This window comes from Pezoporus occidentalis, unplaced genomic scaffold, assembly GCF_034315485.1.
Source record: "Pezoporus occidentalis ecotype Australia unplaced genomic scaffold, CSIRO_AGI_Poc_V1 ctg98, whole genome shotgun sequence".
Taxonomy (NCBI): domain Eukaryota; kingdom Metazoa; phylum Chordata; class Aves; order Psittaciformes; family Psittacidae; genus Pezoporus; species Pezoporus occidentalis.
The window spans coordinates 2067678-2090435 of NW_026916347.1; the positions used below are offsets into that span (position 1 = coordinate 2067678).

General features: G+C 42.8%; 1 protein-coding gene across 4 annotated transcripts in view; it reads right to left on the reverse strand.

The window, feature by feature from the left end:
* The window catches only part of ARHGAP22 (Rho GTPase activating protein 22), a 157361-nt gene that overhangs the window by 120190 nt on the left and 14413 nt on the right, over nt 1-22758 (reverse strand). For all 4 annotated transcript variants that reach the window (XM_062606653.1, XM_062606649.1, XM_062606652.1 and 1 more), the window contains exons 2-3: nt 12423-12622; nt 2546-2633 (exon numbers count right to left, since the gene is read on the reverse strand). In XM_062606653.1, the coding sequence (XP_062462637.1) occupies nt 2546-2633; nt 12423-12602 (268 nt within the window). In that variant the 5' untranslated portion in view covers nt 12603-12622. The remainder of the gene's footprint in view (nt 1-2545; nt 2634-12422; nt 12623-22758) is intronic.

A 22758-nucleotide genomic window follows, 5' to 3' on the forward strand; every position in this document is an offset into this window, starting at 1 on the left:
CAAATGCTTTCACACCCAATGTCCACAGTCCTTCTACAACATCATGATCTTGGGAAAATGGTACAGATGATGTGTCACATTCAGAAAGTGAATCGCAATTCCTAGGACATTATCTAAACAAGCAACACTGTAAACCCAATGCCCTGCTGTTTGTAAGGCTCTGCCTATGAAGAAAAACAAAAAGGAGGCATTAACAGAGGCAGTGATAAGGAAAACAAAAATAATTTTTTCCTTCCCCAAGTACCTTCCTGTCTGTCAAACAGAACACTGTGACTGAGTTACTGCAAAACCCTGCCTGCTGGTATAGATTGAAAACCTTGCAGCACTGCCTATGCTTGCACTGCCTAATACTCTGTTAAAAGGGGTGTGCAAGACAGGCATTTTAAGCAAACCTGATAGGGGGTAAGAGAAAGACCTCAAATACATGGATAAATGCACACCCGCCTCCACAGCAGTAGCATTCAACTATAAGGACTAAATGTTCCCTGTGCTCTCCATTCAATTTAAAAATAACACGGTGGGAAAATGGTACCAAGAAGCATGGATAGGTAGTCCATGCAGAAGAAACGGACTGTAATGCGTGACTGAGCCAGTGCACTCATGTAACATTTTCACAGTCAAATTTGTCTCCCTCCTTGTTTTTGGAAACTCAGTCTTCAGGTACTGAGAGATAGCTGTGGAAGGACATTGGGGTCAATGGCTCAAGGTCCAGCTGGAGGCCAGTAATGAGTGGCGCCCCTCAGGGATCAGTGCTGGGACTGGTCTTGTTCAACATCTTCGTTGCTGACATGGACAGTGGGATCGAGTGCACCCTCAGCAAGTTTGCCAATGACACCAAGCTGCGTGGTTCGGTTGATACGCTGGAGGGAAGGAATGCCATCCAGAGGGACCTTGACACGCTTGTGAGGTGGGCTGATGCCAACCTCATGAAGTTTAACCATGCCAAGTGCAAGGTCCTACAGCTGGGTCGGAGCAATCCCAGGCACAGCTACAGGTTGGGCAGAGAAGAGATTCAGAGCAGCCCTGAGGAGAAGGACTTGGGGGTGTTGGTTGATGAGAAACTTAACAAGAGCCGGTTTCAGTGTGTGCTGGCAGCCCAGAAAGCCAACTGTATCCTGGGGTGCAACAAAATGAGCATGACCAGCAGGTCGAAGGAGGTGATCCCTGATCTACTCTGCTCCCTGCCCCTCAGTAGACTTACTCAGATGAAAGGTGATCCTGCCCCTCTACTCTGCTCTCATGAGACTTCACTTGGAGTATTGTGTGCAGTTCGGGTGTCTTCTATGTAAAAAGGACATGGAACTGTTGGAACAAGTCTAGAGGAGGGCCGCAAGGATGATCAGGGGACTGGAGCACCTCCCGTATGAAGATAGGATGAGAAAGTTGGGGCTGTTCAGCCTGGATAAGAGAAGGCTGCGTGGAGACCTCATAGCAGCCTTCCAGTATCTGAAGGGGGCCTGTAAGGATTTTGGGGAGGGACTGTTCATTAGGGACTGTAGTGATAGGACAAGGGGTAACGGGTTAAAGCTTAAACAGGGGAAGTTTAGATTGGATATGAGGAAGAAGTTCTTTACTGTAAGGATGTCGAGGCCCTGGAATGGGTTGCCCAGGGAAGTTTTGAATGCTCCACCCCTGAGGGTGTTCAAGGCCAGGTTGGACAGAGCCTTGGGTGGCATGGTTTAGTGTGAGGTGTCCCTGCCCATGGCAGGGGGGTTTGGAGCCAGATGATCTGAAGGTCCTTTCCAGCCCTAACTATTCTATGATTCTACGACTATCCTGGTTCATCTTTCTCACTCCTCTGGTCTAACACTGGTAGTGGTGCAACAGCTTTCTTCTCTATAGAACCTGCCACCTGAAACAATCTCCAAAATATCCTGCACTGAAATACACACAGAAAGATGGTCCTCTCCCAGCCACAATCAGGACTGATTAAAGTGAATAGAAATAGTCCTGTGCTGCAACAGGGAACTTAACTCTATATATACCTCAGAAATACTAAGCCAGTGCATAGGACACATCTACATGGGAGCTAAAATGCCTTCAAGAATTTCACAGTGAGACTGTGGTGATAGATCATTAGTTTTCCTACCTAACAAAATTTCAACCTCTCTTCCATGGCAGGTCATTGATTCTCTTAAACCGTTTATCCAAAAGTGAAATACTTTGAAACTTTTTTTTCCATGTTGAACTAGGGAGGACTAGTATATGTAAATGAAATACATCCAGATACTGCACACCCTTTTTCCATTACTTCTGTGCTGTGCTGTCAGCCTGGGAGACCACATAGCACTCCAGACAAGGAGCCCCCTCCAAACAGAAAATCAAGGAGCACAGTGCATCTCAACTACTAGTTTTATGAGGTACCACAGAAGCATTACACCCAAACCAAAGAACACCAGGTAGTCTGTCAGTTTCCCAGTCTCTAGATAATCAGGCTAGTGTATCAAAGTGTTTAGAAGTGATCAGAACAGTTCAATTATCATTAATGACAACCAGTGGGAACGAGATGATGTTATGTTGAAAGCACAAGGAAGTGCTGTCCTACCTGGGGCAATTTCAAAGAGATGTTTCCCTGGTTCATCAGGATTAGGTGGCAGCTCATTCACCTGATTACCTTGCAGTAGTATCAAGCCCTGTAAGGGACACAAACACAAGTGAAAGGGGAAAGGCTACAGAGAGGATGGCAAAAGTAAGATAAACATAACAGACATAGCAAATTTAAACCCCAGTTTTCCACAGAGCCCATCTCCTTTCCATCCTTTTGAGCAAAAAAAGACTGAGCTGGCCATGCACCTGCCTCACCAATCTTTTCTCTCCCACTGAGCACTTCTGATAAAGTGAGCTTTCCTCTAGAATAATACTCTGAACATGCATAGGAGATTTGAGTATTCATAGCTTATAGAACAACAAATACTACTCTATATCCAACCAATCTGCATCACCCCTCCAGTGTTGCTATGTTTAAAAAAAAAACCAAACAAACAAAACAAAAGATGATAAAAATTCCAGAAGCAAAATTACTCTGCCCACACTGCATATATGCAGACTGTTCAATGATGTGGACTACTGCTATTCCACCTACAGAATATAAAAGCAAAAATAATCATAAAAGAAAAAAATAGAAACTGTGAAGCCATTGTTCACTGAGGCCTTCAGTTTAGATATCCTTGGTTTTAAGGAAATTGTGTGTTTACATTTTTGTCTCAATTGTTTCCTTGTATTTAAAAATTAAAATTCTGTCCTTTGTGTAACAGCAAGAGATGGGGTTGGATGTTCTGTACCACATTGTATATTTGTGCATAATGCATTTGACATACACAGATTTGAAAAGAAAAAACAAGCGTGAACGATGACAGAAACGACCACTCAGAAGACAACCAGAGATACTCAGCCAAACTCTGCAAGGAGCTGAAACCAGCACCTGCTGGCTCCACAAAGCATCCTAGAGGAGAAGAGGGAAGTGAACATGATAAATTTTTGTGTGCATTCTCTCCACATAACTTAACATTTGCCTGATGCTGGTAACTAGAGCAAACTGTGAGCAAGGCATGCTGAAAACAGTGAAAGACTATTAAATACTCCAGGTTGCATGCTACTCAGCACATAAATTTATTGTTCACCAGGAAATACAATAAGAAGGTGTCCTGGGTTCAAAAAGCTGTGTTTTGACTTCCAGTTTGAGAACAGTGTTGGTGAAGCCGATGTTTTCGGTTGTTGCTAAGTGATGTTTACCCTGACCAAGGACTCTGTGAGGCTCATGCTCTGCCAGGGAGGAGGGGAAGCTGTGAGGAAGCAGAGACGGGGCGCCTGACCCGGGCTAGCCGGGGAGGTATTCCATACCACAGCACGTCATGCCCGGGGTGAGGGGTTCCTGGGAGTTACCCGGAAGGACAGGGGTGGAACTCGCCTTCTTGGCCGGTGGTATCGTCTTCTCTTTCCTTGTTATTTTCCCTTATCATTGTTGTAGCTGATAGTAGCGGTGGTGATTTGTTGCTGGACTGTTCTTGTCTCAACCCGTAGGAGTTGCACTCTCTTGATCCTCCTCCCCGTTCCTCCGGGAGTGGGGAAGGGGAGAACCCCGGTGGGGGGGGGGGGACACGGACCTCGATTGTTGTCAGCTCAGCACCACTCACTGGGAATGAGTGAACAAGTTACCTGACTGGGTTTAAACCACGACAGAAGGAAAAAGATGGAAGACAGATTAAAAAAAAAAAAAAGGAATCAAAAGAGATACTAAACTAAGCTTCACATGCTATCTAGCAGTACCTTCCTCTCTGCCCCATTTTGCAATAGGCAGCACAGCCCAAAATAGCAGTGTCTGCAGACCCACCAAGCAGACATTTATATTCTTTCGTGCTGCAGCCCCTGCACTAAACATAGATGTTGCAACTTGCACACCTGCTGTGCTCCAGGAGAGAGGAAGGAGAAGGATTAAGACCTGAATGGCATTCTTTTTCCGTTTCATATGCTGAAGGAAACAAGGAGCACTGCCCACCATTTCAGAGCAGAGCTGTTATGAGACCAAATGGGGAGCTTGTAAAGGGCTGAGATAGAAGAGGACAGGGCAGATGGGCAGAGAAGTACCTCTCCACACTGTAACCTCCACTATGAATTCCCAGCTTCTAAGCAAGATCAATGGTCAAATTGGAGATCCTCAGGACAGTGAGAAGAGCTTGCAGCAAGCTCACTGCCCTGGATTTCAAAAGAGCAGACTTTGGCCTCTTCAGGAACCTGCTTAGGAAGGTTCCACTGGGTATAGCCCTAAAGGGCAGGGGGGCCCAAGACTCTTGGTTGATATTCAAGGATCACCTGCTACAAGCTCAGGAGCATTGCATCCCAACTAGAAGGGAGTGCAGCAGGAGGGCCAGGAGACCTCCTTGGATGGATAAGGAGCTCCTGAAGAAAATTCAATTGAAAAAAGAGGCTTATAATAAGCAGAAGCAAGGAAAGGCAGCCTAGGAAGAGTACAGGGATGTTGTCTGGGAAGCTAGGGACCAGGTTAGGAAAGCCAAGGCCTAGTCAGAATTAAACTTGGCTAGGGATGTTAAGGATAATGGGAAGGGATTCTACAGGTCCATAGCAAATAAAAAACAAACTAGGGACAACACAGGCCCCCTCAGGAAGCTCTCAGGAGAACCGGCTACACAGGATTTGGAGAAGGCTGAGGTTCTGAATGACTTCTTTGCCTCAGTCTTCACTGGCAAAGGCTCTGACCAAACCACCCAAGTCTTGGAAGGCAGACACAGGGACTGTGAGAATGAAGACCCTAGGTCCACTGTAGGAGAGGATCTGGTTCGAGACCATCTTAAGAACCTGAATGTGCACAAGTCCATGGAACCTGATGAAATCCATCCGTGGGTCCTGAAGGAGCTGGAGAATGAAGTTGCTAAGCCGCTGTCCAGCATATTTGAGAAATCCTGGCAGTCAGGTGAAGTTCCCAATGACTGGAAAAAAGGAAATATAACCCCCATTTTCAAGAAGGGGAAAATGGATGACCCAGGGAACTACAGACCAGTCACTCTCACCTCTGTGCCTGGCAAAACCTTGGAGCAGATTCTCCTGGAAGGCATGCTAAGGCACATGAAAATCAACAAGGCGCTTGGTGACAGCCAGCATGGCTGCACTAAGAGGAAATCCTGTCTGACCAATTTGGTGGCCTTCTATGATGGGGCTACAGAACTGATGGACAGGGGTAGAGCAGTTGATGTCATCTACCTGGACTTGTGCAAAGTGTTCGACACTGTCCCACACAGCATCCTTCTCTCCAAATTGGAGAGACATCAATTTGATGGATGGGCCACTCAGTGGATAAAGAACTGGCTGGATGGCCACACACAAAGAGTTGTGGTCAATGGCTCAATGTCCGGCTGGAGACCAGTAATGAGTGGCGCCCCTCAGGGATCAGTATTGGGACTGGTCTTGTTTAACGTCTTTGTCGCTGACATGGACAGTGGGATTGAGTGCACCCTCAGCAAGTTTGCTGATGACACCAAGCTGTGTGGTTTGGTTGATACACTGGAGGGAAGGAATGCCATCCAGAGGGACCTTGACACACTTGTGAGGTGGGCTGATGCCAGCCTTATGAATTTTAACCATGCCAAGTCCAAGGTCCTACACCTGGGTCAGAGTAATCCCAGGCATAGCTACAGGTTGGGCAGAGAAGAGATTCAGAGCAGCCCTACAGAGAAGGACTTGGGGGTGTTGGTTGATTAGAAAATGAACAAGAGCAGTCAGTGTGCACTCGCAGCCCAGAAAGCCAACCGTACCCTGGGCTGCATCAAAAGGAGCGCCATCTTCCAAACACCTCCTTGAGCATTCCTCTCTGCACATGGCAGCGGATTGTGCTGGCTCTTTTATCCTGTCCTTTTAGGGGACAGGAGACTTCTCCAGAGGGTATCATAGTACCTAGCTCACAGCTGTCCAATCTGTTTAGCACACTGTGGAAAACTCTAAATACTCTGAAAAGATAGAAAAACACCCAGTTCGTATTATCAGGAAGAGTGTATCAATTCTGGCAGTTGCCGTCACTGGTAAAAAGATATTACTAACTTCAAACAGATTGATGTACCCTTGTCCAACAGCCGCTCAGACTGCATTAGCAGTCTTGCTTGGGAAGTAAATTAATGATGGATTAAATCAGTTTAAATTCTCCAAGGTCTAACTTGATATATGCCAAAGCATACCCCAGAAATAAACTTCAGTTCATGACTAGGTTATTCCTCCCTCCCTCAGGCTTTGGGAGCCTGAGGTGGCTGAGCACTCAAGGAAAAGGCAATATTTTACAGACCTTCCAGTAAGTTGAAGGTCCAAATCCAGTTTTGGATGATAGAATCACCTTGTACCCTTTTGGGGCATTGGTGCTTTGAGGGAAAGTCTTAAGAGCACAGGCATTCATACCTTAAAGTTATTACTGTAAGAAGACCAATTGAGACTTTCTTCACTGAATCAGGCTCTGGAGAGCCAGGGCTTAGAAAAGAAAAGCTGTGACAAAGGAAACATGAACAGAAAGCTTCCTTTTCTTGACTAAGTCCCTGAACAAACACAGCTGGTGCCAGAACCCTGATCATCCTAATTCTCATACCATTACCTTTAACACAGCATATCAGGCACTGTTACAACTGCTTACAAGATGGGAGAGAAAGAATAGTGGGGCTCAGATCTGCCCTCAGATATGTATTTCTGAATCCCAGGGCAAGGATGATGAACTAGCTACATTAATTTCTTTATTTTAGCTGAACATTGAACAAAATTTCTGCAACAGCTTTCTGAACCCAAATTCTAAGGATCAAACAGCCCAAGCTAACCAACAACCAGACTTGGCCTTAGTCTCAGACGATGGACAAGATGGAAGACAAATTGCCTCTTAGCAGGCTGAAGATAGACCCTCCATGGTTCAACTGATCTTAGCAGAACAATTAATTAACTGATAAACTGAGTTAATCACTGTCTTAGGTCCTCATGTCTCAGGCCAGGAACAGAGAGCAAAATAACTTAAGGAAACCCAAGCTCAGAGCAATATTAACATTCTGCTTACCTTATAATTTTCCAAAAGAAAGGAAAAAGTGAATGAAGATTATGAGAGAAAAAATAACTCTCCCCTCAACATTCATTTCTCCTGTGTTCTTGACACGTTCAGATTTCCTCATCAAAAAAACAAAAATCCCCCCCAAAAAACAAACATCCCCCTTCCCACAAAAATCCACAACAAAACCAAACAGAAAAGCCCACCACTACACCAAACCTTTAGTTTATTAAGATTCCACCTGAATTTATCTGACAGTCCAGTTTTGTCACAATTCCTTTTTTAGGAAAAAAAAAAAAACTTGAAAAGTTTCTAACATTACTGGAACTGGATTTTGTTTGGGGGAACATTTTGTGAATAGCAGACCTTAAAAACCTCATGAGATAGATTTTACTGACAAAAAATGTCAGTAGGTGTAGGCTCACACAGAAGTCTTGGAGAAGAGGGTAAAATGCCAAAACGTCCTGTTATTACGAGATATTGCCTAACATAGAATCATAGAATACTTAGGGTTGGAAAGGACCTTAAGAACATCAAGTTCCAACCCCCCTGCCATGGGCAGGGACACCTCACACTAAACCATATCACCCAAGGCCTTGTCCAACCTGGTCTTGAACACTGCCAGGGATGGAGCATTCACAACCTCCCTGGGCAACCCATTCCAGTGCCTCACCACCCTCACAGGAAAGAATTTCCGCCTTATATCCAATCTAAACTTCCGCTAAGTTTTAACCCGTTACCCCTTGTCCTGTCACTGCAGTGATCTACAGTGATCACTACAGCACCCCTATAGCCCCCCTTCAGATACTGGAAGGCTGCTATGAGGTCTCCACGCAGCCTTCTCTTCTCCAGGCTGAACAGCCACAACTTCCTCAGCCTGTCTTCATACAGGAGGGGATCCAGTCCCCTGATCATCCTCATGGTCCTCCTCTGGACTTGTTCCAACAGTTCCATGTCCTTTTTATGTTGAGGACACCAGAACTGCACACAATACTCCAGGTGAGGTCTCATGAGAGCAGAGTAGAGGGGCAGGATCACCTCCTTCGACCTGCTGGTCACGCTCCTTTTGATGCAGCCCAGGATACAGTTGGCTTTCTGGGCTGCAAGTGCACACTGAAGCCAGCTCGTGTTCAATTTCTCATTGACCAACACCCCCAAGTCCTTCTCTGCAGGGCTGCTCTGAATCTCTTCTCTGCCCAACCTGTAGCTCTGCCTGGGATTGCTCCAACCCAGGTGTAGGACCTTGCATTTGACATGGTTAAACTTCATGAGGTTGGCATCAGCCCACCTCACAAGCGTGTCAAGGTCCCTCTGGATGGCGTTCCTTCCCTCCAGCGTATCAACCAAACCACACAGCTTGGTGTCATCAGCAAACTTGCTGAGGGCGCACTCAATCCCACTGTCCATGTCACCAACAAAGATGTTAAACAAGACCAGTCCCAATACTGATCCCTGAGGGACACCACTCATTCCTGGTCTCCAGATGGACATTGAGCCATTGACCACAACTCTGTGTGCATCCAGCCAGCCAGCTCTTTATCCACCGAGTTGTCCTTCCATCACATTGATGTCTCTCCAATTTAGATACAAAGATGTCTTGTGGGACAGTGTCAAACACTTTATACAAGTCCAGGTAGACGACATCAGCTGCTCTACCCCTGGCCATCAGTTCTGTAGCCCTGTCATAGAAGGCTACCAAATTGGTCAGACAGGATTTCCCCTTAGTGAAGCCATGCTGGCTGTCACCAAGCACCTTGTTGATTTTCATGTGCCTTAGCATGCCTTCCAGGAGAATCTGCTCCAAGGTTTTGCCAGGCACAGAGGTGAGACTGTAATTCCCCGGGTCATCCATTTTCCCCTTCTTGAAAATGGGGGTTAACATCCAGTTAATTTCTATTACCAGCCTCAAATGTCACAGCTGTCTTTCTAAGATATGTGCCCACACTTGTACTACTGTCCCTTCATTCCAGAGAATCCCAACCAACAGCAATCTATAGGTTCCGAAAGTACATCTCACATGCGGGATACGTGCAATCCTAGTCTAAGCCATTATGAATCCTAATTTGCACCTGTTAGAATAGTCAGAGCATGGTTGTGCACCATCCTATACAAAATTGTTTCCCTCAGCGATAAATGTATGACAACCCTGCTCCCCGAAAGAGACAGGGTTAAAGAAACTCTTTCCAACATGACTATCTGAGGCAGCTCCTTCCTCATCATGTTCACTGGTACAATTCAGAAGTGGCCAGCTCTCCTTATGTATTCCCTAGGAAAATAAGGTACTTCTCTTCAAAGTGCAAAATCCAGTTGTTGCTTGCAGAGTCCTGAGCAACAGCAGGTACATCATCAAGTTCGAGTCTTTCTAGCCTTTACACAGCAGGTTATCCCTAATGATGGATCAAATCCCTGATTAGGTAAGAGCAAGATGCAGCTAACTAACATCCTCATGCACTTACCATGTGCGTGTCAGGCTCACAGGGGAAAACTCATTTCCATTCTCACTCTACAGTGAGATTTAGGTGTGGCAGTTAAGCACACAGCTGCGTCAAGCAGTAATAATAGGCTATAACAAGTGTGTGGATTGTGATATTACACAGGCTGTCTGTCACCCTGTAATACTTGTACTGACTCATCAGGATGCAGCAGTAGAGGGACTTTATCTGTCTTATTCAATTATATTCCCTCTGTTCAATCACCCTGGTTAAAGGCCTGACAGTCAAAACAATGAATACATGAAATACGCTGGATAATATACTACATCAGCTAGGAAAAACCTTAGCTCAGATACTGCAATAATATTTTACAAGCATGTTGAAGAACCTGAATAAGAAATTCTTCACCTCAGCTGTAAGCTTTATCCCATCCTGCAACACACCTCATCACCTTAAGTGCTGTATATGTAGAATTGTCAGAGAAGCAGAAATTAATCCTGAATCTAGTGCCAAGTCTAGACTGCCAACTACAATATGCTCAGCTCTGCATTTCCCCTAGGTTCAGGAGCACTGTCCTTTTTTTATAACTTGTTCTAGGGAACCACTTTTAATTGTAAGAAGTTGGTACTAGAATAGTAACAAGCTTGCAAAAAGGCATGTGAAGCAGCAGGAAGTTATTAAAAAAAAAATCCATTAATACTTGGCTTGAGACATACTTGTGCAATATTCACTTCATTAAAACTGTTTAAAATATTCACTAGCAAAAAGTTACATGCCCATAGGAAAGTTGCATGGTGACCTCCTGTTACTCTTTATGACCTGCAAACTGTTCTACAGCTACTCAGTACATAGTTAATTAGAATCTCCTAAATCATTTGCAAGAATAAATGTGCTTTGGTAAGCTTCCCTGCACACATTTGCTGTCCTGTGGACAAACCAATATAGCTGATCTAAACTTTAAATTAAATTCAAATTACTAAATTTTAAGCAGCCCTACTGCGGTTCAATTTACTCAGTTATCATTTAGTGGTTGTTAAGTAATGGTTGCTAGCAGGCTGTCTAGCCACTGGCCAACCTCTTCTCTCATTGCTAGGTCCTTATCATTCTGACACTCTTTCCTCTGCAGGTTTTCTTCCTGCAGTCTACTTTGGGATGGCTCTATGACACTGTTTAATTTGTACTGCACAACAGGACTTAACCTGTTTCCACCAGGAAAAGTGTTCTTTCATTCATGCTGCATAAAGTAGAGAAGTTTTGACTTCAGACAGTTTGTTTTTCCCCCACTATAGACATTTTTCCCCAGTCTACTAAATTATTTTTCACTATCAGACTCACACTTCTCCCAGACACAGACAGCACAAAACATTCTTTCTCCTCAAAATTTGCATAGAAAAGCAATCATTCCCAGGTGCATATAAAACACACTAAACCACATATTACACAGCCCATCCTCAAGTTCTACATGATGGCATATAACAAAACCTACATACTCTACCCACACAAGCTAGCCCTAAGTGGCTGGCTCATCTCTTGGTTTAATATTGGATAGTTGGGAGATAATGAGGCCCAGCTGACTGAGCAAGGTTTTTCACTCCTGCCTCAATAATCTAGGATTCCATAGCTCTTTCTGTCTGTCCTGGGTTCAGCAGTAGCAGTCATGTTTCTCCCTCTTGGTAGCTGGTGCAGTGCTGTGTTTTGACTTTTGGCCTGGGAACAGAGCTGATAGCAATGTTCTGGTTTGGCCAAGGACTTTGTGAGCCTCATGCTCTGCCAGGGAGGAGGGGAAGCCGGGAGGAAGCAGAGACAGGACACCTGACCCAAGCTAGCCAAAGAGGTATTCCATACCCAGCACATCATGCCCAGGATGTAACTGGGAGTTAGCCAGAAGGACTAGGAGACTGCAGGGTTGGAGGAGGTATCAGTCAGAGCTTGGTTGGGCTGGGGGGGGAGTTACCAGTTGGCTGGTGGTGAAGTGATGTATTCTCTTCCTGTGTTATTTCCTTTATCATTATTATTATTGGTGGCAGCAGCAGTGATTTGTGTTATACCTTAGTTACTAAACTGTTCTTATCTCAACCCGTGGGAGTTGCATTCTTTTCGATTCTCTTCTCCGTCCCTCCGGGAGTAGGGGGAGGGAAAGAAGCGGGGGGGGGGGGAAGCGAACGAGCCCTCTGCCTGGTTTTAAACCATGACACTGTCAAACTCCAGTTTCACAGATGACCATAGTAAGGTTTGAAGGTCAGTGTTCCCTAATGGGTAAAGAAACACCTTCTAATCTTTTCCCAAGCTGTACCACTTACCTGGGTAGTACCCAAGTCTCCCTGCAATGCCTCTTGCCATTGAGCCTCTTTAAGTGTGTATGGTTTTGGCTAGGATAGAGTGCAACTGAAGTGAGCTGTCAATCAAAGCAGTGACTATGACCCACATAGAAGTCACAAGCAAGACACCCTACAGTTCTCTAGTCATACCTGAGGTTTAGTTTCTTCTTCATCCTTGTAATAGAAGAGCTGGTCCCCACGCAACACAAACCACCGCTGCTGCCAGTTCTTCATAATGCTCCTCTGTTTCTTCAGCCAGCCACACTTCAGCACACGTTCTTGAGGGTTTGGAGAAGAAGGTCTGGGGGGAGGCCCAATCTGTTCACCCATCACCAAACTCTTTGACCGGGCTGAAAAAGCAATTACAGAGCAAATGAAACAAAGAAATAAGTGTAAGAACATACAGAAAGACTAAATAACTGTTCCAGACTTTCTTCTCAGACATGGAGAGAACATTACATGCATGCTCACTCTTTGAATAGGTACCTGTTTTTCAAGTTGTACATTCAAGTTCTTGATAGTCAAACAGTAACATTTTGGTGCTACTCACTCCAGTAACCTTCTAAGTGACAGAATACCTTCATCAAGGTTTCACTGCTCATGCTACCCTTTTTTATGATAAGTCATTACTGCCTTCCAGTTCTACATGGGAATAATGACATTGCTGTCTCCTAAAGGGAGATGTACCCAGCAAGAATGTCTAAGTGTGGTAAGGGAGAAACAGAAAAGAAGGAAGGAGAGAGTATAAGAAGATATTCTCACTCCATACCGTACTATCCAGAATGCTTAAAGTCACCTCGCTCTTCAGGGCTTTCTGACACTGAAGCAGAAAAACACAATAAAAATTAAAAAAAAAAAAAAAACAACAAAAAACTCAAGATAGAAAAAACATGTGAATCTCAGGAAAGACTTCAGAAGAAGAAAATAATGCTAGTTTTCTTCCTCTTCTCCTCTCACAATCCTGCAGTAAGAGAACTGAAGCTTTGGGGCATTGTAAACTAGTCTAGAGTAGCAGATAATGATTATATATTGCAGGCAGCAAGCTAGTCCTCTAGAACAGATAGGTTAGATAACTTCATGGGTCTTTTCCACCTCTACTTCCTTTGGATTTACGAAGTATCTTATAATTAATACCTCATGCCATTTTCCTTCACTGCTGCCAACACGATCCTGTTCCTTCCTATTTTCTACATTCCACAATCAATGTAGAAATTTTGTAATTGCCCACTTGAACACACAGGTACAGTTTACAGGCCAGTACCAGCAAATCTACATCATTGAATTTTTATGTTAGCACCTAAAAAACAGGCAAACTTCTTATTCAGACATCCCTGATACACTACAGCTAATTCAGCCTGTAACAAAGGGCAATCCTCTGCCTCTCAACATGCTGTGTAGCTTTGCTTCTTTCGAGGTCAGACAATTAAAATATCTTGCCTTGGTATTACCACCTGGCTCTGGTTTCTAACCCTGGTTCCTCACCACAGAGCAATGCGACTGACAGCATATGCCAAAGAAAGAAAAATAAAATAGATGTGGTGGTTGGGGAATAAAACATCTTTAAAAAAAAATATCACAATGACAACATTAAATTTGAGCCTATTTCTTCTCTTCCATGAAGCAAGCTGCAGTAGAAGGAGAGGCAGATATAAAGTACTGAGTTCAGATCCTTGAAGAGCCTTCTCAGTGTAATTCAGTAAGAGAAATCATAGTGGTGTTCATGATAAAAATCTATTTTGAAGTTCCCCATGACCTGACAGCCAGGGCATCATGTTCTGCTTTGTAAAGAAATAGAAGCCCAGCACTTTCATGCACTAAACATTTCTGACAGGGGCGGGCAGATCTGAATGGTAGCACATCATCCATTACCAAAAAGTCTCAATGACAGCAATCTCCACTTGTCTTGTAACATATACTCCACTCCAGCTTAAAAATCCACTCGCCTCTCTTTTAATGATCCAGTAGGCTCTCAGTCTGGCCTCTGACAACTTCCTGGTTTTATAGACAGAAGATGGCATTACTTTGTTAGTCCTAATTTTCAGTGAAAACCCTGTCTGATGGGCTGAAGGGATTCCTCCTACCCATATTTCTTTGAACCGATAAGCTAGGTTCTGCTATTCTCAACAGATTAATAATAGGTTTGCCTTGTGCCTCAATCAAGAGAAATTAGGTTTCACCCTGTAACTATTTAATGCTGTTAGAAATTAAGTTTTTATTTTGTTTTTAGTCTCATATTAAAACTGAATTAGAAACTTCAAATGTTGTAAGCAGCACTGATACAGTATCACAGCTTTTTCAGAATTACACTTCTCTTTTGGTTAAAATGCCTTGCTGAATTTAACCTGAGCTCATATACAGTATTGGTCCTACATTAGTGAAGTTTATCAGCAAACTTCAGATTTGCCCAAGTAACCGGGTGCTTTGCAATTCTGATTTTTACATAGCCAAAACAATAATTAAAAAATATTAACATAGAATTCACCTTAAAATCAGGCTTATTCCCTAATCTTACTCACTATAGCCTGACGTCTCACAGACAGGCATTTTTATTCCAGCAAAACGTAAGAAGAACCACTTTCCACCAAGAAGTGAAGAGCCTTATACCTGAATATATCCCTTTCTAGCAACACAGTGCCCTCTAGCAGATTATTACAGAAAATACCAGAACAACTTCACCTCCTTCCCCATCCCCTGTAACTGCCAAGAAATGGAGGATCCTATTTCATGCGCATGTAGTAAGAAAACTTCACATTAAAATCTCAATTGTAGAGGCTCATAAGGATTTAGCTAAAGGAACCACCTCTGCCTCATCACAGGCCACATTTTACAGCAAGGTCCAAGCAGCAATCTGGTTTAAACCATCCCAGATTCACGTTACAACATACATTACTACAAGAATATCCCAAGAATCTGCTTTTCAAAACAAAACTATAATGTTTCTTAGCCAGCATCTTGGCTATTAACTTAACCTGTTAGTCTAATAATATCAAAGTCCATACTACAGTGAGCTCCTCAGCAGTCTCCAGATTAAGTGTGCAACTCCCAGCAGTTTCTAGTCTTCCTTACTTGCATATAGTGATATAAACCATCTCCTGCCTCACCCCTTCCTCTAAAAAGAAATCAGATTTATTTAAGTGGAACTTACCTTTATTTTAGCATTTATGCTGGCACAGACCTCACAAAAGACATCAAATATCCAGCTTTGGAATAACCCAAAATATGCTATTTTGTATCTCCCCTGCACACAACCTTTGGTATTATTTGTACAGCTCTACCTACTAATTACTTATTAAAGTGCAGAATTAATGCTTTCATAATGAGTCACTGAAGAACAGACATCTGCATGTTTTTATCTTAAGCAGCACCATGTCTTAGTCAATCACTATGGTGGTTAATTCTTCATGTTTAGCTTTCCATTTCCTTAGAGTTTCTAGTCATGACTGTAATAGTTAATTTAATTAGGGAGCTACTTAGCAACCTCATCTGTAAATCAACAGCATGGATCAGATAGAAATTTTTAGGAGGACGAATTATTTATGGCTATTAAGAACATTGATGTTTATATTGCATGCTTCACGTAATACAATAATTGCATAGAGGTCAGAAGAAGACTTTCACGGATGAGCACAGCCTGCCTTTAAAGCAGCACATTTTTCATGCTACTGGGATCAAAACAGCTCCTTTTATAATCTGATTCAGTACATCAAGCCCTTGATTCTTAAAAGTAGATATGTATTCTTAGTGCTCATCCATTTAACAGAATTATGGAATCAGCAGAGCATAAGGAAGAAAACAAATCAATAAATCAGACTCACAACAACTCATCAAATACTTTACATGCTCTAGAGCTCTGATCCAGTAATGCCTTTTCAATAATGCCACACAGTTTGGTTCTGCTCTTTACATTTTCATTAATCAATTATAAATTCCATACACATTAAGTTCTAAAGCAAAATCAATGTAGAAAAGATTCAACCTCTCCTTGGATAAAAGTTTAGGATTCTTTTACACAGCACAGCAATACTAAAATACCGACTATGTGACATAGCCAGTAGCAGGGAAACAAGGCAATTACAGCACAGCAAGATTACAACAGACCATGCAGACCCATATCCTTGCTGCCCCATTGGTGGCACTAACAATGAGACAAGCCTGTTTTTTTGGCATGACGCGTCATTAGATGGCAAAAATCAGAATTGCAGGTGTTGAAAATACTCCTGTGACTGGAAGTGACACTGGCATATAGAAGTACTCGTATCTAGATGAATATGGGAAGAGGAATATAAGGAAAGGCAGTGAGTGACAATCAATGCTCACTGTGCAACTTCCTGAGCTGCACTAAATAAGCTTCCCACCCAAACCCCCACACTAAGCTGGCATTTCAATAATAGTAAACTCAAAGATTATAATAATCAGTAGATAGATCAAATCAAACAGCCATGCTGCCATTCCTAATGGATTTAGCAATCCCTATTCCCATCCCAATTCAGTGCTGTCTAAAGCTACTCTTTCTCCACTTCTCTTCCTTGCCCTATTAACAGGGCACCATACAGTTCTACAAGAGTTTCTCTGCAACTTTGACCTGCCTCCAAGCAACATACATATTCCCGTTTTCTCATCATATCTATTTCCTACCCTCAGCATGCACATAACAGAGACAACTTCTTCCCTACCTATACCATCCCCCTTCCTGAGCTTAGTCTTGCCTGGCAACATTATTCAGTCTTTACCACTTTCCTCTCACTCACAGCTCCAAACACCACTACGGATTTGAGCAATCAATAAATCAGAGGCATGGAAATCAATCAAGTCAATGCAATTCAATATCAATTAAAGTTGTAATCTTTTGAACTTTTGTAGGCAGTTATCTTAAATCAATACAGTCATTAAAATTGATTCTGGCTGACAAACTGCCCTACAGTGAAGGCACTTTGCTCTAGTGTTTCTTCAGTCTAGTGACAGTGACACTATATTATTTCTGATACAGTTTTTGTTTAAAGTACTAGCCGCAAAGGGAAGTGGTTTCACATACTATAAACAAGGTTTTCAGTTGTTCCATTTAATTAAATAGATTTGCCTCACAAATGGATGTGCTTAAACACAAAAGTCATAGAAAGAGGTACAATTTGGTGAAAGAAAATGCAGTAGGTGATAAAATACTTGGTTTAGATTTGTTTTCTGTGTCCCTTACATATTTGTATTTCTGTTTGGATTTGACTGCTAAGATGCCACAGTCAGTAAGCACAAATGAAACCAAGACACTTCCTCAACACAGTCTGAGAATTTAGCATCTTGAAACACAATTAGCAAGGAAATTGAAGGCAGAAGTGACTGGTGATGGGATGTATTTAGGCAACTAAAAAGGTATTGGTTACAAGAAACTGGCAAGGGCTTTTAGTTCTCTCAAGCCAAACAAAATAGCAACCTGTACAGAAACTAAAGGGTGATACACAGCCACATGCCTGCTAACATTCTGTGACCTGGAGGAGACTTACTACATTCAGAAACATTACTACAAGAGCAGGTTGTGCTTTATTACTTCTATTTAATAAAACTACATCTGTCTGTTTCAGAACATGTGCCATGTTCTACTTACTTTCCTTGGTTTGTTTTTCTTTCAGCCAAAATAAAAATTTGGTCTGCAAAATCATTCATGCTCACCCATCAGATATTGGGGGGGGGGGGGAAGGGGTGAAATTCTAAGACAAAAAAAAAGTCTGGAAACCCATATTTTTTTTCTTTTCCTAGGAGAAGCCATACATGCATTACACTGGAAGCAGTTCTGTAACCTTACTGACCAACTGAAGGAAAAGCGGGGAGGCAATCAACTTTGCATATGTTTATCTAGTAACCCATATTTTCTGCAGTGGCTGAGATACCAGACTACATGTACCAAAGCAGGTAGGCTTGCACAAAAAAGTTCTGACAGTCTGAATGATGAAACTGTTTGTACAAATATTTACTCAACATTATTAAGCTTCTGCGAGAACAAATGCACTCCCAAAGGCCACTTCATGAGTCTGAAACCCAACATAGATTAGTACAATTTCACTCCCAGACTAGGTATGACTGCTGTTAGAAACTGGCTATATATATAGGGTAAAATACCTTTTGGTCCTTACCTGAAGGGCAGAAAGTTTGCTTATAGATATTTACCTATAGGCAAGACATTCTGTTTAAAAACAAAAATCAAAACTAACCAAACAAAAGCAGCCCCCAGACCAACCACACAGAAAGTCTTTCATGCAGAAAGTGCGAAGAGATTGATGAAGGAATACCCAAGTAGCAAAGGAATTACTAAAAAGAACCTTTCAGCTGCAGAGCACATCTACGGCCAAAGAACTTAAGCCAGCCTGAAAGAATCTGAAATGAAATTCACTATGAACCATAGCAAAATATGCATCAAAACCCCCAACAAGGAACCCAAGTGGACTGGAAAACTAGACGTGTTCATGAAGGAGCACTCTGTCTCATCCCCTCTCAGAACTCGTAAGACCAAAAAGCTTAGGGCTTTTAAGAAGTTTGCTATTTTATAAAGATTGTTACTTCTTTTGCACTGCCAGATCAGTCAGTGCTCTTTCACTGGCAAAAAGGAAAGAGAAGGGAACTGCACATGCACCAAGGAATTCTGAAGGATAAACCTGGTCTGCATAAATTCTCTATACCAGCATGTTTTAAGAATGGGAACACTGACAGCACCCAACAGAACAGGCAGCAATATTTCCTGCTAGCTAGCAGGTTAGCACACCAAACAGCACTGTTGCACTACACATACTGCATCTGGTACTGAAAGCAGCATAGCCCTCCCATGCTGTGAGCTCAGGCACAGCAATGCAGATTTAAAGTTGCCTATGCCTTTCTAGAGTCATCAGGGCTGGCTCAGATCTTTTCATCAGCCTTCCATAAGCATGCAGCATTTCCTTTGTAGATCATGTAGAAAAACTATACCAGTTTTCCAGCTCCAATACAGGATTTACAGAACACAGTCTGAACCAAGAGAAAACGACACGCTAGTTTGAAGACAGTTGTTGCCTGACTGGCATGAAGGAATTAGTCTTTGTCTTCTTTGTAGAGTCCAAGATAACAGTGATGACCTTTCACCATCAACATTAGGCAGCTCTCTACAAAGCATGTTCTAAACCAGAAAAATAATTTTATACTTCAGTGACCTGTGCAATGTGACTATAAATTACTGATCAGACTTACTTTGCAAAAGTATGCAGGTAGCACACCTAAAGAAAGCAATCGGGAGGATCAGGCTGAAGAAAGACAGGAATCAGCTTCAGTCTCAGTTATTTTTGAGAATGACATAAAGGTTCAAGGCTTTCATGAAATACACTAACAGATGACCTCATAATGTCTTGTCTTATTGCATCAAAGAACACACATAGGATAGCACATATTGATAAGCATTAATTCAGGGCTTTTCCAGAAGTCAGGAAAAACTCATGTCTATCTGATAATTAATGCAACCCATCCCACAGTGAAAAAAAAAACAAAAAAACACCCCAACAAAACACTCACAGAATCAGTGGATCAGTTTAGTCCTTTTCTCCTGAAGAAAAACACATATTTATCTTCAAACTGTTGTTAAAAATTTGTATCATTTTGAACTTCAGAACAGGTAAAGGTGTTGGTAATTCATTGCTGCCATCATGTAGGTAGAGGCATTGGTTTGTTGGTTGACATTTCACTCCAGCTCTGAGACCTCATTAACCTCTGGAGACCTTTGACCTATTGTACAAAGAAGTCCCAAACTCATTTTGCTGTCACTAGCAGCAAAGCCAGAAGGTCTCAACACCACACAATAGTAATTTAAAGATTTTAAAGTTGTGTTTTAAAAATTATTTCAATTACTGCCCCAGGTTGTGGGAATAAGTGGGTGTTTTAGCACCTACCAATGAATAAACATCGAATTCCACAGGTAACCTGCCATCAGCTGTCCACAAAAGTGCCCTATACGCAAAACTATGCCAGCCTTATCAAAACACTAGCATTAGATTATGGATACAGGCCAAGATGGAAGGGTGATGGCTTGATTCTTTCTGCTACAAGAGACCAGCCTACTGACTTACCACTTAAAGTAAAATAAGTGTGTCCCTGCCCATGGCAGAGGGGTTGGAACTAGATGATCTTAAGGTCCTTTCTAACCCTAACTATTCTATGATAAAATGCTTTACTCTAAAAAATTCAGTGAATTGCAGGAAACCACTGGGAAACATCAGCATTCAGATGAGGTAGCCTGCATCTTCTGTGCAGAACTGGGGAACTTTGCTAGGTCTATATTTCAAAGTAGCACAGCACACTTGGTAGGGTGGAAGAAGTAGGAACAGCTGGTATCACAGACCCACCATCTACACAATACTTGTTTCAGGAATTTTATTTAGGATTGATCATGGAAGCATACTGCACATGGAGAACATTTTCATTCGGAAGTAATTCAAGACTATGCTAAAACACCAACCAAAGCATGGTAGATAGGAAATACCAAGAGATCTGCTTCAAAAGCATGTCAGTTATCCAAAACTATCTACTCCAAATGAAGACAATGAACAGGATCCACCTACTGAGCCAGTAGCTTAGAATAAGAACGATTGGTAGAACTGACAATAGACAGTGATGTTTTTAGATATTATGGCAGGAACTAATAATTACAATAATTCCTTCATTGAAGTCTTAGCTGTTGAACCCAGCCATTCCCATCTCCAGTTTTACTGCTCCCAGTGTATCTGAAGTAGCAGGATGGCTGTGTTTGTACACTGTGAATAAAAATGCATACAGAACAGACAAGAGAAACTTTTGCAATAATGTCTGTGATAGGACAAGGGATAAAGAGATTATTCATTAGCACCCCTAACTACTGGCTCTTTATTTCTCAACAGAAAATATCACACTCAGGGGTACAATGCTTATGCCTTCATTTAAGTATCAGACACTTTGCGGCAGATAAAACCCTCAAAATCATGCAATAGTACGAGCTGGCTTCTCTATGACAGAGCACACAAAATGTATTAGAGCATAACCATTTAAATTTGTTTTCATCATGCGCCCATTTTCTTCACTAACAATGGCCTCTTGTTCCTCCTGGAAATATGAGGATGAAGTAGATCTGCATGGCCTGCTGCAGGTCATATTTTAAGCACACCATTTAGCATAGCTTTGTCCAAGTCAATGAATATAAACACAGAAGGCAGGGAACAGTAAGGTAATACTCTGTATTCTTGAAGCAAGGTTAGAGAGCTACAAAAGCGCCATGAATTGAACACTCATTACTCAAGCAATACTCACATGCTTCATTTACTTGTTAAGTACTGAAAAGGACACACAGAAGCTGGAGGGCCAGGCCATTATAGGTATATGCTAATCTACATCAACAGACAGCAGGTTCAGGTGAGCTTCATTACAAAGATTAAATATGTTTTATAGCTATGGGAGACATTATTGTGGGGATCTGTTACAGACTACCTCATCAAGGAGAACCTGCGGATGAAGCACTCCATAGACAGATAGGAAAAGCCTCACGCTCACAGGCCCTTGCTCTCATGGGTGATTTCAACCACGCTGACATCTGTTGGAAGGACGGTACGGCCTGGCACAAGTAATCCAGGAGGTTCCTCGATTGTGTGGAAGAAAACTTCCTCCTGCAAGTAATAGAGGAGCCAACAAGGAGAGGTGCCATGCTTGACCTCGTGCTCACCAACAGGGAAGGGCTGGTTGGAAATGTGACTCCCCAGGACAGCCTTGGATGCAGCAATCATGAGATGCTCAAATTTGAGATCCTCAGGACAGTGAGGAGAGCGTGCAGCAAGCTCACTGCCCTGGACTTCAAAAGAGCAGACTTTGGCCTCTTCAGGAACCTGCTTAGGAAGGTTCCATGGGATATAGCCCTAGGGGACTGAGGGGCCCAAGGCTCTTGGTTGATATTCAAGGATCACCTGCTGCAAGCTCAGGAGTGTTGCATCCTAACTAGAAGGAAGTGCAGCAGGAGGGCCAGGAGACCTCCTTGGATGGATAAGGAGCTCCTGAGGAAAATTCAAACGAAAAAACAGGCTTATAAAAAATGGAAGCAAGGACAGGTGCCCTGGGAAGAGTACAGGGATGTTGTCTGGGAAGCTAAGGCCCAGTTAGAATTAAACATAGTTAGAGGTATTAAAGATAACAGGAAGGGATTCTACAGGTACATAGCAAATGAAAGACAAGGGAGAACGTAGGCCCCTCAGGAAGCTGTCCGGAGAACTGGCTACACAGGATTAGGAGAAGGCTGAGGTTCTGAATGACTTCTTTGCCTCAATCTTCACTGGCAAAGGCTCTGACCAAACCACCCAAGTCTTGGAAGGCAGACCAGGGACTGTGAGAATGAAGACCTTGGGCACACCATAGGAGAGGAACAGGTTCAAGGACCATCTTAAGAACCTGAATGTGCACAAGTCCATGAGTCCTGATGAGATCCATCTGTGGGTCCGGAAGGAGCTGGAGAATGAAGTTG